Source organism: Malaya genurostris, chromosome 1 (genome assembly GCF_030247185.1).
Source record: "Malaya genurostris strain Urasoe2022 chromosome 1, Malgen_1.1, whole genome shotgun sequence".
NCBI lineage: Eukaryota > Metazoa > Arthropoda > Insecta > Diptera > Culicidae > Malaya > Malaya genurostris.
This window is the reverse complement of record NC_080570.1, coordinates 24,145,566-24,161,674: the sequence shown is the minus strand read 5'-3', so window position 1 is coordinate 24,161,674 and position 16,109 is coordinate 24,145,566. Positions and strand designations below refer to the sequence as shown.

At 39.7% G+C, this 16,109-nt stretch overlaps 1 protein-coding gene across 1 annotated transcript in view; it reads right to left on the bottom strand.

Moving 5' to 3' along the window:
* Nucleotides 1–16,109, bottom strand: part of LOC131435025 (calexcitin-1-like) — a 93,580-nt gene that overhangs the window by 17,268 nt on the left and 60,203 nt on the right. The window contains exons 3-5 of the mRNA XM_058602488.1: nt 11,341–11,393; nt 11,019–11,138; nt 2,476–2,552 (exon numbers count right to left, since the gene is read on the bottom strand). Of these exons, the coding sequence (XP_058458471.1) occupies nt 2,476–2,552; nt 11,019–11,138; nt 11,341–11,393 (250 nt within the window). The remainder of the gene's footprint in view (nt 1–2,475; nt 2,553–11,018; nt 11,139–11,340; nt 11,394–16,109) is intronic.

Here is a 16,109-nt window from a genome sequence, read left to right as displayed (position 1 = left end):
AAAGTCACATTGAAAAAACCGTCACTTCGAAAAATTGCATAAAATCGAGTTACTTCGGAAATCCACATAAAAACCGCGCAAATTCGAATATTCACGTGAACAAAAAACCGAGTAACTTCGAAAATTCCCATTGAAAAAAACGCATAACTTCGAAAATCCGTGTAACTTCGAAAATAAGCAAAAAAACGGATACCTTCAGAAATCCGCGAAAAAAACAGAAATTCTTGAAAAAGATGCGTCACTTGAAAAATCCGCATTGAAAAAATCGACTAACTTCGGAAATACGTATAAAAAACAGAGTAACTTCGAAAATCCTTGAAAGAAAAATGCGGCTAACTTTTTTTTCAAAAATTCCACACTATAATATTTGTAGTACTTTGTTACGACTATTTCAAATTTTAGGTAAACATTTTTTTATCAGGTGTACAACTTTACTTCCGCCGTTTTCCGATAGGTGGCTGTACCGGCTGAGGCTGGATAAAATACATAGATGATAATGCCTTTAAAGTGAGTGTGTACAGTGCCTAACGAATTGTCATCACCGTTTCAGTGACAGTTGTTCTTGTTTTCGTATTATTCACGCTCGAAAATGTCTGTTTATGTGCCCAATTCTCGCCATTTGCGGGAAGTTTTTCTTTTCTCTTACAATTAGAAAAAAATGCAGCTGAAGCGCATCGAATGCCTTCAGAAACTTACGGTGATGCTGCTCTGAGTAAAAGAACTTGTCGAGAGTGGTTTCAACGTGGTAATGGTAATTGGTAAATGGTGATTTCGATGTCGAAGACAAACATGGTGGTGGAAAAGAAAAAACCTTCAAAGATGAATAACTAGAAGCATTGCTTGATGAAGGTTCGTGTAAAACCCAAGAAGAGCTTGCCGAGTCGTTGGGAGTGAGTCAACACGCCATTTCAAAGCGTCTCAAGGCCCTGGGCATGATTCAGAAAGAAGGAAACTGGGTACCGTACGAGTTGAAACCGAGGGACATCGAGCGCCGTCTATTTGTATGTGAGCAACTGCTTCAAAGACAAAATCGTAAGGGGTTTTTACATCGAATCGTATCCGATAATCCTAAACGCAGAAAATCATGGGGAAAGCCCGGGCTTGCTACTTCGTCGAAGGCAAAACCGAATATTCACGGCGCCAAGGCTATGATTTGTATTTGGTGGGATCAGCTCGGTGTGATTTACTACGAGTTCTTAAAACCGGGTGAAACCATCAAAGGAGATCGCTACCGAACGCAACTGATGCGCCTTAGTCGCGCGATAAAAGAAAAGCGGCCACAATATCAAAAGCGACATGACAAAGTCATCCTCCAACACCGCAATGCTCGGACTCAAATCACAAAAGTGGTCAAAAAGTACCTGGATACGCTGAAATGGGAAGTCTTGCCCCACCCGCCGTATTCCCCAGATGTCGCCCCTTCTGACTTCCACCTATTCCGTTCGATGGCACACGGCCTGGCAGATCAACATTATCAATCCTTCGAAGAGTTGGGAAAATGGATTGCTTCATGAATAGCGTCAAAAGAGGACTCCTTTCTTCAAGCCGGGATCCGAAAATTGCCGGAAAGATGGAAGAAAGTTGTCGCTAGCGACGGACAATACTTTGAATAATACACCTGTAAGCACTTTTTCGCAATAAAGCTTTATATTTTGGAAAAAAACGGCGGAATCAAAGTAACTTTTGTGATCTTAGTTGGAAATATGTGGGGACTAAAGAAAAAAAGTCATTCGGGTGTGTGTTTACGTCAGTCTGGTTATGACTCTGACATAAACTCGTAATTGAAAAATTCATTGAATATATCATAATTGATTATTGTCATGGATAGTGGAAAATTAATTCGATATTCGATCAAAGTAGCCATAAGTTTTTTTTTGTATGAATAAATCCGAACATTTGGCAACACTGCTCCAAAGTACGACAATAATTTATAAAGGAGCTAATAAAGCTCATTATTATTGTATGCTCAAGAAGTTTACTCAGTCTCCTTCGGTAGCAGCAGCGGCAGCGGCAGCATCAGCAACGTCACTTCAATTACAGCCTGTGTTTATCCTTTGCGACCCTGGATAAACACAAATTGCGCTCTGTCAGATCTCGGAGTGTTGTGAAGCTCCATCTTGGCGCACAACCTTCCGAACCCTTTTCGAGTGCGCCACAGCAACACGTATTCTTCGTTAATTAATGTTAATTAAAAATTCAACCCAACATTTCACAACTCATCACAAACGCGGCACGTGATTTCGAATCTCCTTCCTACCCCGTCTCCTAACCGGTTTTTTTTTTCGTTTTGTTTTGTTTTGTTTTGCACACCAGGAACAACTGTCAAGTGTTGCTTTTGCTACCCCTTTTTCGTTGCTCTCGGTTCAGGAGGATTGGGATAGCATCGGATAGCAAAGCGGAAATGAACGACATTAGAACAATGTCCACGTGAATTCGGAACGGTTTAGGGGTGTTGCCATCCGACGGATCACTTACCTCACTTGCCAGTCGAGTACGGCGTTGGAGTTCTTGGCGTACGCTTCCCACATGTTGCACCATTCGTCCACGGAGACCTGTCGAGAAGGAGAGAGACGTGTTTCAGTGCAAGCTGGAATTTAGCACCGTGGAATCCTACATTAAATTGAAAAAAAATTGAATGATAAACATATTTTTCCATCTTAATTATTTTCCTGATTGCTTCTTACGGTGGACCATACGCGCTGCAAGTCACCACACCACATAACCGCTAATGGCCAGCAAATCCTGCATAATCCGCCAGAGTTGTAAATAACCTGGCCAACCTGGCAGTTTCCGGATAACTTTATCCCCTTTTATCGCGAACTGCAAGCTATCAAAAAACCATTTCCCGCCGGTGACAAGCTAATTTTCCTACTTCGGTTCGTCTTCGGATGAGCGGGCGCGGTTTCCATTATTTACCACCAACCCTCACCGAACCAGTGTACCTCCCGTCCCGATCGTATCCCGGGAATTGAAAGAACATCAAGGCGCCATAAACCATAATCAGCGTACGAGCTGCTACCGTAAATATCACCACCTTACTGTCATTTTCGCTGGAGAAAAAAAAAGTAAAATAAATGTCAACGCTGCACCCGGTTCCATTTGTTCCCGGTTCAGAACAGACAGCGGAACGCGGATCTCACCGGCATTCGAGTCATAATACGATTATGCTCGGTTGCATCCTTCTCCCCACCACCTACCTTACCTCCAAATGGTGGGGGTCGTGAAATAACAAACAAGAAGTGAAACATAAATAAATTGCAATTTAACGGAGTGTAAAATCTTCTTGTTTTATATAGTTTAAAAGCGTTTTTACGAGCAATTGTGTTCCCGGTGTCGGTGCATTTCGGTTGTTGCAGCTGTTTGGCGGGCGAGCAGAGGTCATAACCAGGGAATGGCTAATTTTGATGGGTGACAAACATGTCGACCATAAACTAGACAGTAATTCCGTATTTGTCACCTCAGTTCGAGTTTCTAACGGTCCGTACTCGGTAATGCTAGCACGAAAACGAATGACATGTGTATTTGGAACTCGTTGAAAGTTCGGGAAAATGAATCTTATCTAAACTTGATTGATTGTAGAATTCAAACGAGTGAGGCATTTATCACTTGTTACATATTCTTAAAATGTTACAATTCTCGAACGACTTCCCCATACTCACGTGAGTATTCGATCAATCCACACGAATTGAAAAGCGCCCGGAACTCGACGTCGCCCGTTTCGGTAGAAAAAAAACCCGATGCAAAAGTTTTCACATTCCCTTCGCGGGTAGAAGGAGAATTGGAAAAAGGAAGAGAAAAAGTCCAACTAGGCGCACCTACCGCCGTCATCACCGGAAACCACAAAAGCTTCCTTCCAATATATCGACTTTTATTCATACGGCTCGAGGCGCACGCAAGTCAATCAGTTCTCCAGAGTCAAAGTTAACACAGCAGGTTCCCGTCGCAAACCACCAGTTCCATCAGTTAGGAACCTCTCTTCGTGACAAGCTGAATATTTGCTTGCTCCTGGCAAGTCAATCAGCTGATCAATGAAGAAATGCTGTATGTAAAAAAATTTGAATGCAAATGTTATGATTTAATACACGGACAGCCTCTCCCAGGGTTTGTTGTTACATAACCACCAGTAACAGTATCGAAATTTTAAGTTTTTTCTAATGTCACGTTATGTCATGTCATATCACGTGATATTACACTATGTTATATCACGTTATGTCATGCTATGTCACGTCACATCAGGTCATATCACGTCACGCAAGATCGTGTCATGTCATGACGGAAAATTCGTTATGTGAAAAATCTCGGAACAACAATGGTCACGTGCCGCTTGAGCCATTATGTTCTCATCCCAAATCAAGTCTAGTCTAGTTTAGAAAGCCTAGACTAGTTTACTCTAATCTAGTCTAGTCAAGTCTAGTCAAGTCTAGTCAAGTCTAGTCAAGTCTAGTCAAGTCTAGTCAAGTCTAGTCAAGTCTAGTCAAGTCTAGTCAAGTCTAGTCAAGTCTAGTCAAGTCTAGTCAAGTCTAGTCAAGTCTAGTCAAGTCTAGTCAAGTCTAGTCAAGTCTAGTCAAGTCTAGTCAAGTCTAGTCAAGTCTAGTCAAGTCTAGTCAAGTCTAGTCAAGTCTAGTCAAGTCTAGTCAAGTCTAGTCAAGTCTAGTCAAGTCTAGTCAAGTCTAGTCAAGTCTAGTCAAGTCTAGTCAAGTCTAGTCAAGTCTAGTCAAGTCTAGTCAAGTCTAGTCAAGTCTAGTCAAGTCTAGTCAAGTCTAGTCAAGTCTAGTCAAGTCTAGTCAATTCTAGTCAAGTCTAGTCAAGTCTAGTCAAGTCTAGTCAAGTCTAGTCAAGTCTAGTCAAGTCTAGTCAAGTCTAGTCAAGTCTAGTCAAGTCTAGTCAAGTCTAGTCAAGTCTAGTCAAGTCTAGTCAAGTCTAGTCATGTCTAGTCAAGTCTAGTCAAGTCTAGTCAAGTCTAGTCAAGTCTAGTCAAGTCTAGTCAAGTCTAGTTTAGTTTAGTCCGAATGTTCAAAAATTGCAAGAGTCCAAAAATACAAGAGTACGAGATTCGAAATCCAGAAGTCAGAGTTCTACAATTTAAGAGTCGAAGAATAGAAGAGGTCAACAGTTGAAAAGAGTTCAAGTGTTTAAAAGAATTCAAGGTGCCAAAGCTTAAAATTTTAAGATCTCATAAAACAGTCCCAGCCACCTACAGTCCAGTGTCGAAGTGTAAGTCAGTCCATGAGTTCAATATTTCAATCACACACTTCAAGTCAAGAGTTCAGGAGTTCAAAAGTCGATGAATAGAAGAGCCCAAGATTGCCAGAGTAGAAGTGTTTTAGAGTTCAAATGGCAAAGAATATGTCCATGAGTTCAAGAGTTTAAATGAGTTCAGGATAGCCCTTAGAGCCCAGGAGTAAAAAAACCTAAGAGCCCGAGTGGTCAAAAAGGCCCACGATCCCATGAATCCAAAAACCCAATAGTTTAAATATCCAAGAATTCGAGAGTCGAAGACTGAATAGTCCTAAAATTCACGAGTCCTAAGGTGCAAAAGTCTAAAAGTTTAAAAGTTCAAATGTCCAAGAGCCCGTGAATCCAAAAGTCCAAGGATTCAAGAGCTCAAATGTCCAAAAGTTCAAGAACCCACAAGTTCAAAAGTCTAAGAGTCTAAAGGTACAAGATTCTAAAAACCCAATACTTAATAGATCTAAAGGTCCAAATGTACAAGTATTCATTAATACAAAAGTCAAGAAGAGCTAAAATGTCCAAGATTTTAGGAGCTGAAGGCTTCAATAATTCAAGAATCCACGAGTCTAAAAGTCCGTGAATCTAAAAGTATAACAGTTCAAATGTCCAAGAGTTTGTGAATCCAAAAGTCCAAGGGCTCCAGAGTTTAAATGTCCAAAAATCCGAAGATTCAAGAGACCAAAATTACCAGGAGCTTGCTAGTGGAAGAAGTGTCTAAGAATCCACGAGTACAAGAGTCTAAGAGCCCAAGAGTTAAAAAGTTCAAATTCTCAAGAGTCCATGAATCCAGAAGTCCGATCGTCTAAGAGTTCAATGTACAAAAAATCTAGATTCCAGATTCAAATATCCAGTCATCCCATACATCCAAAAGTCCATAAGAACACGAGTTGAAATGTCCAAGATTTCAATAATTCACAATTCCAAAAAGCTATGTGTCAAGAAGTACAAAAGTCTATGATCCCAAGAATCAAAGTTCAAGAGCTCACGAGTCCTAGAATACAGGAGTTCAAACGTACCTGAGTCTAAGAGCCCAACAGTTCAAATGCTCAAGAGGATATGAATCCAAAAGTCCATGGATTCAAGAGTTAAAACGTCCAGTAGTCTAAGAATCCAAAAGTATAATGGTTCAAAAAATCCAATATATCAGAGTTCAAGAATCAACAAGTCCAAAAACACAAAAGCCTAAGAGCCTTAGGATCCAAGAATCCTAGAACTCAAAAGTCAAGGGTCCTTGGATCCAAAATTTCAATTGTCCAAGAGTTCAAAACTTCAAGAGTCCTAGAGTCTACGAGTCCAAAAGTACGGAAATCTAAAAGCCCAAGAATCCAAGAGTTCAAATGTTCAAGAGTCCAAAAAACCATTATTCCGAAGGCCTAAGAGTCTAGAAGTATAACAGTTCAGTTGTTCAAGAGTCCAGAGGTCCAAAAGCACAAGAGTTCAAATATAAAGGAATTCAAGAGTCGAAGACTTCAAGAGTTCTAGAATCCACGAGTCTAGAAGTATAAAACTCGAAGAGCTCAAGAGTTCAAATGTTCAAGAGCCCATGAATCCAAAAGTCCAAGGGTCCAAGAATTTAAATGTGGACTCTTCCAAGAATCTACGATTCCAAAAGTCTAATAGTAAAATAGTCTAAGGACCCAAGAACCAAAGGGTCCAAGAGCTCATGAATTCAAAAGTCCAAAGGTTCAAATGTTCAAGATTTCAAGAGCCCTAGCATCTACGAGTCCAAAAGAACAAAAAGCTAAAAGTCCAAGAGTCAAAGAATTCAAATGCCCTAGAGCCCAAGAGTTCAAATGTCCAAGAGTCCTCGATTCCATCATTCCAAATGCTCAAGAGTCTAGAAGTACTAGAGTTCATTTGTCCAAGTTCAAATTTCAAGAATTCAAGAGTCGAAGACTTCTAGAGTTCTAGAATCCACGAGCCTAAAGATATAAAAGTCTAAGAGCTTGAGAATTCAAATGTTCAAGAGCAAATCCACATCCATAAATCCACGGGTCCAAGAGCTCAAATATCCAAGCGTTCAAGAGTCGAAGACTAAGAATCCATAAGTCCAAAAGTTCAAAAGTCGAAGTGCCCAAAAGTCCAACGGTCCAAAAGATTTCAAGTGTGAACTCTTCCAAGAATCCACGATTCCAAAAGTCTAAGAATCTAGAAGCAAAATAATCTAAGAACCCAAGAATCAAAGGGTCCAAAAGTCCATGAATCCAAAAGTTCAAGAGTTCAAACGTCCTTGAGTTTGAGAGTCGAAGACTTCAGGTGTTCTAGATTACACCATTCCAAAAATACAAGTTTCTATAAACCCTATTTCAATTCAGTTCAACTGTCCAAGAGTTCAAAAAATCGAAAAGTTCAAAAACCCAAGAGCACAAATGCCCAAGAATTGAAAAGGTCATGAGTCTAGAAGTCCAAATGTCGAAGCGTCCAAGCGATGAAAAGTTCAAGAGTTCGGTTATTCAAGGGTCGAACAGCGAATGAGTGCCGAATATCCAGGGTTCAAGAATTCTAGAGTCTAATTGTCCAAAAATTCGACAGTTCAATAGTTCAAGAATTCAAAACTTTTAAAATTTTAAAATCCAAGGATTCTGAAGATCTGAAATTCTAGAGTCAAGGGTAATTATTTCTATTTTAGATTTACCTTTTTATTCACCACTACGAGAAATTCCTTCTAGATGCGTTTTTATATTATTAGAGTTCCATTCGGCAATGTTCAAACTTTAACCGTTTGGTGGCACCACTTTCCTATGCATAATTCAGTTCAAATTTTACTTGGCGATTTTTCTGAGTTGGTTTGTCTACCACTCTGTGAAATTAAAGATTTTATCGGTGTGTACAGTTCTGCAGGGGCTTAGGTTCACTAGGAGATTGATAGTACCTATTATCCGTCTTCGGACGAAGTCTAGAGGCCGTGTAGAATCCGACTGAAAAAATAGACAAGAATAGATCTATTGGATTCAGTTCTACGACTTTCAAGTCGTAAAAGGCAACAATTGCAGGAGTTTCTTGTTTCGTACTTTCGATTATCAGATTTTTTCATGTTTCAAATCTGGAAACTATTTTTACTAGTTTCAAAACTGGAAACTATTTTTACTAGACTATTACTTCATTCATTCATTTTTGTTTAAATATTTATTTCGAATTCTTTTTTATCTATTTTGTTCTGGTACTTTTTTTTCTCACTTTATGGTATTTCTCGTTTTTAAAAACTTCAATTTTCATTAATGATATTCACTAGTTTCTTCTGTAGGAATCATTTTCATTTAGAAAAGTTTCTGGTAGTCCTTGCTTGTTCTGCGATGGCCTACGTCCAGTATCTGTGAATTCAGCATTTTTTACCCTCTTGCCCCGCCTTTTTAATGGTGTGGTTCAATATGTTTAATGTGTTTAAGTCGTACTACAGTATGGGTGCACCGTCACAATTTAGCAAGCGTAGAAGTGGAAGCATGCTCAATTCACATAATCAATCAACTATCCATAATCCGATTAGAACGATTTTCGAACTCAAACTAAACTTAAAGGAAAAATAAAATTTCTTAGTGAAATGCGTTTCCTGGGAATTTTTAACAAATAGAGATGCATAGTGTTGGGACACCAAAGAAATTTTTTTCCTCCATTTCAAAGTTTCTTTTACAAAGCATTTTCGAACGAAAAGAATGAAGACATTGGCAACAAACATTTTATTGGACAAGCAATTCGTGCATGGGGATAAATTACAAACAGTGAGTCTCACCCTACGACAGACCTACTTTCGTGGACACATGTCAATTGGCAAAGCTCTTTCCAAGAATGAAATTCAATCTAGATGCGACAACCAATCGACTGTGTAACGACTGGGCACTTTTCCTCTAACTCTTTCTCTGTGGTGGTGCTCAGATCGAACTCAAATTTCAGCCCAAATTGAAGGATCATGCGGGTGCCGATAAAAGGTTCATTTGTCGAATGGGGGACTGGAAAAACAATTTCGATAACAAACCCACCGGCAGTCGGTCGGTGATCGAAGCTGAAATTGGGTGGTTAACCGATATTGTTCACAACCTGCCGGAAATAAATAACGGACGGTTTGCGACGACTACCGTTTGTGGCAGAGGGTTTTTCCAAGAAGTTCAAGGGCCAAGTGTTTTATTTGTGTAAGCAATTGCTCACTTGCAGTTTTCGACTGCTACCCAAAAGTTGAACCGAAGTTGATTCTCTTTCGTAAGGGAAAACAAAAGGAAAAGCCTATAAGTGCCAGTCCTTTTGTTTTGGAGGGAAAGTAAAATCATCAGGCAATGAGAAAAATGATTCAAAATGTCACTGGAAGGATTTCAAGACGGCTCAATGTCGTTTCCACAAACATTGGGCCCTTCTTGCAGAGGAAGCCAACTTTTCCGCATTGTTTTTAGTGACCGGAACCGTTCGCATTGTTTCACCGGTGGAAAACTATTCCGTTTCATAAATTAATTCAACCTGAATTTGATCCAGCTTCATTAGTTTAGTTCATTTGGGATGCTTTCAATCATCATTCGTCGTCGTCGTGCAAGTTTCTGTTCCCCGGCGAAAACCGTTCCAACGGGGGAAGATACCCAATCTCGTCATTATTTACCCGGAAAAACCCGGTGCCAACTAATGAGAAACTTTCGACTGTTTCGTTCGTCCCCCCTTCGGAGAACTGCATCGTTAGCCCTCGAATCAAAAGGGCTCAAACTGTGCAATCCGATCATGACACCGGTGGACACTTTGCATGTAGAGAATCGAATTCCTCATTCGAAATTCGGTCGCAAAACCACAACCACCATCACACCGATGACATCCGTGGAACGGCCTTTGTAAAGGGAATTTTTGCTGCAAGGGTAAACGTGTTTTTTGGTTTTTTCACTTCGTTCTTTAAAGCGATTCAACTCAATCGAAACAAATCGACCCAAGTTTATTGTGAACCTTTTTTTTCTAAAAAATGCAGAAAAGTTTCCAATAGAATTGAAAAATGATCCTGAACACAAACCGTTGCAGCGTTCATTTTATTTTTGTCGACTTTTTGCCCCCATTTGTCACGATGCAAAAGAAAATTTACATCTGAATAAGTTTTGCGACTGAGCAAATATTCGATCGATCAACCGCGGAAGTTGAAAAGAACTCACAAAACCCTAACGTTCAGCTTCGGAATAGATTTTCGAAATCCGATTTACAATTCGACCTCGGACCAGTTGATTGATGCTACCAAATAGAGAAAAAGTGTTGAATTGTGGCAAATATAAAAGAACTGGACATTTCCGGTTAACATTGTTGTTGGTGATTGATGATCGTCACTCGACGAACCACACACACACACACACACACACACACACACACACACACACACACACACACACACACACACACACACACACACACACACACACACACACACACACACACACACACACACACACACACACACACACACACACACACACACACACACACACACACACACACACACACACACACACACACACACACACACACACATACACATACACATACACACACTCACACACTCACACACACACACACACACACACACACACACACACACACACACACACACACACACACACACACACACACACACACACACACACACACACACACACACACACACACACACACACACACACACACACACACACACACACACACACACACACACACACACTTGTATAGCCCATTTAAACCCCCCGATCTGAAAAAACGAAAATCTAAACGTTCGGAAAATTCTCCCATCCGCTTGTCTGTGAATCGCCGCGTTGGAAAAACATGTGGAAACGACTCACCTGACCGTCATTATCCTCGTCCGCCTTCGTCCGCAGACCGTCCCAAATTCTAAACATGGCGTCGTGGGTTTCCTTGTTCTTGGCGTGTCCCTCGGGCCAGCCACGCAGGTTGCATATTTTCTGTGAACGTAAGGAAAAATTAGCTGCTTGAGTCGGGGAATATGACGGACGGGCTGAACGAAAGTCGCTTCCGAACAAAAGAAAGCGGAATAAGATGATTGATCAAAGCAAGCCGTCTTTTTTTTTGAAAACCAGTAGTTACTTCTTTTAATTATATATATTTAATTTACATTCAGTTTTTTTTCCTACTCTGCAAACTCACATTAATTGCCAGTTCGAAGTCCTTGCGGTCGATTTCTCCACTTTGATTAATATCTGTAATGAAAAAAAAGAAAAGTCAGAGCATTAGTGACTTTGATCGATACGGCGTGGTAAAAATGTGACAGAATACAAAAATCAAGTAAAAATACGAGCGGATGAGTGTCTCATATGCTTTCGAATATCGGAAACTTGGAACCAGTATAGCCGAAGTCGGTTCGTTTAGTGAGTAACTAATATAGCCTACAAATTGAATCAGTTTTAAACGGAATCTAGAAGAATTTAAGCTTTTTTTGCATCGTCGCTCTAAATGAAAATGATTTTATTTTATTTTATGAGTGACATTATTTGACACATGATTTTGTAATAACACTAACAAGTAGGTACAAATTAAATAAAAGATTTGAAAAATTTACATATTTTTCACTTAAAAAATATAAATTTAAATGTGACAACCCTGCGCGCTATACGAAATTGAACAAAGCACGCTGTGCGAACGTAGCAAAGTCACGCGTACCGACGTGTACCAGTTTTGCATCGTCATTTTGAATGACGTTTTAAATATTTTGACACTCATCGCCCTATAATTTCGGTTCCGAAAGTCAGATCAGGATGAAATTGCACAGAATATTTAAAAACAATGAGAGCTTCAATTTGAATCATGATTCGTGAAAATCGGCTTAACCGTTGCTGAGAAATCAAAGTGAATTCCGTTTTTGGAGATTTTCTTCACTATTATCGGTGCTTTCGGAAGCGGAAACCGGGGACTAGTAGTGCCAAAGTAGTTTTATATTTTCACTAACTAACAAGGAATGCCAATTAGTGGAATTTAGCAGTAAGTTTTATAAAAATGTCACCTCTTTTTGCCATTGCTTGTGAAAAAAATACTTATGAAATTGAAAATTTCCACTAATCGCGCTGTTATACCGAAGCCGGAAGTCGGAACTGAATCAACTTCTCGAGAATTTTTTAAAGAATTTAAAGATCTTTTATTTGCTTCTTAGTTTGTGAAAATCGGTCAAGAAATTTCCGAGAAAATTGAGTGCGCATTTTTTAATAAGTTTGAACATATTTCCTCGTAATTCCGGAACCGGCAGTCGGATCCAAATGAAATTCAAGGAAATTGTTTGAGACCATAAGACCTTTCATTTGAATCTAAGTTTGTGACAATCGGTTCAACCATCTCTGAGAAAATTGAGTGACATTATCTGTCTTACACACACACATACATTTTGTGATCTTGACGAACTGAGTCGAATAGTATATGACACGGCCCTCCGGGCCCTGGGTGTAAATTTGGGTTTCACAGCGATTGCATAACCATTCTATAGGAAAAAGGCAAAAACGGGTGAGTTATTTCAATGACATGACCGGATGGGGCTACCACGTTTGGCATAAAGCCGTTTGGCATAACGATATTTGGCATAATGGTTATTTGGCATAATGGTTATTTGGCAGAATGGTCATTTGGCATAATGGTTATTTGGCATAATGGTTATTTGGCATAATGGTCGTTTGGCATAACAGTCATTTGGCATAACATATGCTGCTTAAGAGAAATTGTTCTAATTTATTGCAATTTTAAAGGTCTAATGCGGCTACGCCTCATCGTTTTTAATGACCTGCTGTCCGACCTCGCTGCCGCTCGTTCGCACAACATAACTCGATCGAAACGCAAACGAAGATTTACAAATCCAATTATTATTATGACAAATGACATTATGCCAAATGACAATTATGCCAAAAGACCATTATGCCAAATAACCGTTATGCCAAATAATCTTTATGCGAAATAGCGTTATGCCAAACGGTATTATGCCAAATGACCTTATGCCAAACGGGCCGCCCCCAACCGGATAACGTGAATACGAATACTCGTTAAAATCTGCATGGGAGAATATCAACTCACCGGAAGTTGCTACTTTGTTCACCTATTCATTCATGGGTTTTGGAAGCTAATCGAATTTTTGTTCGAAAATTAGACTAATTTTGTGAAAATCACTTGTACAACATTTTGTTTTGCAGTATTTGTCATTTGAATGAAATTGGTGAAAAAAAAATCTGGTACTTTTCAAAAGACAGTTTAAAGAAGTCTACGCCTTCTGTTACGGAATCTCACACCGTATCCTAATCCGTCCTTCCGACTGGACTGGCAACATTGGAATGTCAAGAGGACTGTCATTTAGTATGGTGGAGACCACGATTCAGTAAAACGTGCGGTTAAATTGTAATCTTTTCTTAACGTTATGTCTGATTTGTACAAGTGAGATATTTGAATTGTTGTATACTCTGTTTGATTTATTACAATTTCACCTAAGTCTCTGATTCGGAGCACGAATTGTTGCCGTTTTCTTGGGGCATAAGTGAGGTTACGAAAGGTAAGATACAATGAATTACTTTGTTAAAATAATTGAACTAATAAGAGCGGCATCGTAACGTGTGCGGTCTGCTTGAAAGATCCGAAAACCGTTTCTTTTAAACTACAACAACACCTTCTTATGTGACATTCAGTCCGGACACAATGTTTCCTTGTAAATCACTTGTCACTTACGACCGTCAACTGGCCTCTAGTCAATATTGCTAAAAACCAGTTTAGAAACGGCAAGCTTTGCGTGAAACTTTGGGAATTCCGTATGAGATCATAGGATTTCTCATTTGAACTCAAGTTTATATGTGAAATATGTTAAGCCATCGCTGAGAAATGTAAGTGTGTTCCATTTCAGAGTTTGTGAGCACTATTTTCGATGTTTGCGGAACCGGAAAATGGGGACCGGTATAGTCAATGTTTGGAAGTGATTTGAGTCCAATTTTGATATTTTTGCATCATTGTTAGACATTTTTTACTTTATTCACCCTGTAATTCTGGAACCGGAAATCGGATCCGGATGACCCATTATAGTCGTGCGATTAAGAACGCTTAAAATGTATTTTTTCGATGATTTTCAATGCTTCAGTGATATAATTATTTTCCAACTGTGAATACACTAAAACTAACGCGGCGTATAATACGATTAAATCATATTTCCGTAGAAACAAAATTTTATCTTTTTTTATTTGAATCCTTCGGCAGGCTGCAGCCTACCGAATGAAGTTATTCCAGTGCGTTGTAAAATTCTCTTTTTTCTCTCGTTTTACACAGCAATAATAATAATAATAATGATAACATTACCATTAATTTTACCGTTTAAAAAATACATCTTCGTCCTCCTTACAACTTGCTCACGGGAGCGAATACCGGGTGAATTTATTATCGAACCTGTTGTGATACCCCACAACTCTTCCCCGCTGGCATATTACTAATTAAAAGTGACAACTCCCGTAAGGTTTCCGATCCCTTTCACTCCCCAGAAGTAAAAAAAAAACGATTATTTTATGCGGCCGCCATTTCGTCGGGCCTGCACGGTTCCCGATTCGATTCGCAAACTGACAAAAGAGGAAAACCAAAAAAAAAGTTAATACCGAGAAACGAAAGTTGCGAAGCTGGCAACAGACAGTTTTGCGCCTGTACACATTATATTCCGTGGTAAAACGAATGAAAACAATTAGTGCACTGTGCGAGACCGTCATTGAATTTATCACATCAAAGCAGGCCGGGGTTTCGGGTTGACAATCGGCTGCAGAGCAAACCAAAAAAAAAAGCAAACAAAATTCGTTAGGTTTGTGTTCTATGGAAGAGAAATTAATCGTGTGCGAGTGCGGTGAATCGGGTTTTGTGTGTTGTAAAAAGCCGTTAAAAAAAGTTCAATGCAATGTTTTTATTTAATTGATGAGGTGAAAAATGTTTTAATATGAATTATTTACATGAAAAATAATAATAGTAGGTGAATCTGTCCACCAGCCAACCGGAACGTCTTTGAAAAGTTTTTGTACGATAATGTTTGAATGGAATTTGCATTCTTACAACAAATTGAAGAACAATGTTTATCCAGCTAGTGAAGAGCATAATTGCGACCCTTCATCTCTGCTGAGCTCCCCCGCCTCTGTCACTCTTTTCTTCTGTTGTTCAACAACAGAAGTAGCATCCCTTGTTCAAACTTGACCCTCAGCTTCCGGGGGCAGCATAAACTGTGACGTACGAATAGACAACATACGGCAGAGAGAAAGCTAATAGAATAAGAAAAAAAATCTAAAACCCATTTACTTGCTCAACAATCCATATTATTGCAATAAGTCACCCATTCTGGACGAACGGGCGGACGAAAGGACGGTGATGAGAGAACGTAAGACAGGATAAGACTTCCGTTGAACGAGCAGAATTATCGTTCCACTACTTCCTGTAAGCAGTCAGCACGAATGTTATTCCAACGGGGATCGGTAACCAAACCCATCCAGCACCTGGTTACATACCACCCCCTTCTAAACCTAAAACCTCCATCCCGTCAAGGTGACGTTCGAGAGAGCAAAATCCTCGGATGAAAGTAGTAGTACCAGTAGCTAACTATACCCATACATGAAATGAATGGCACTTGGTTGGGAGGAACGAAAGGACTCGGTGCCGTGTCCTTCTCCCGTACTGATTGAACAAAGGAACGTAAAATTCAACGGATAGATTAAATGGGCTTCATGCTTCAATGAGTGCACTCGTGCGGTTCATTAGAACAATTCAATTGTACTTAGTATAATGATGTAGACACAATTTGCACTTCTTGGAAAAAGTTTGCCGGCGTCGTCGTCGGCCCTGTTGCTTCATTGCACAAATTTCCGAAGTACGTGTAATTCAATTGCCGACGAGTGTAGCTCCGGCCCCGCGGCGGAGGGTTTCGGAACGAGGTA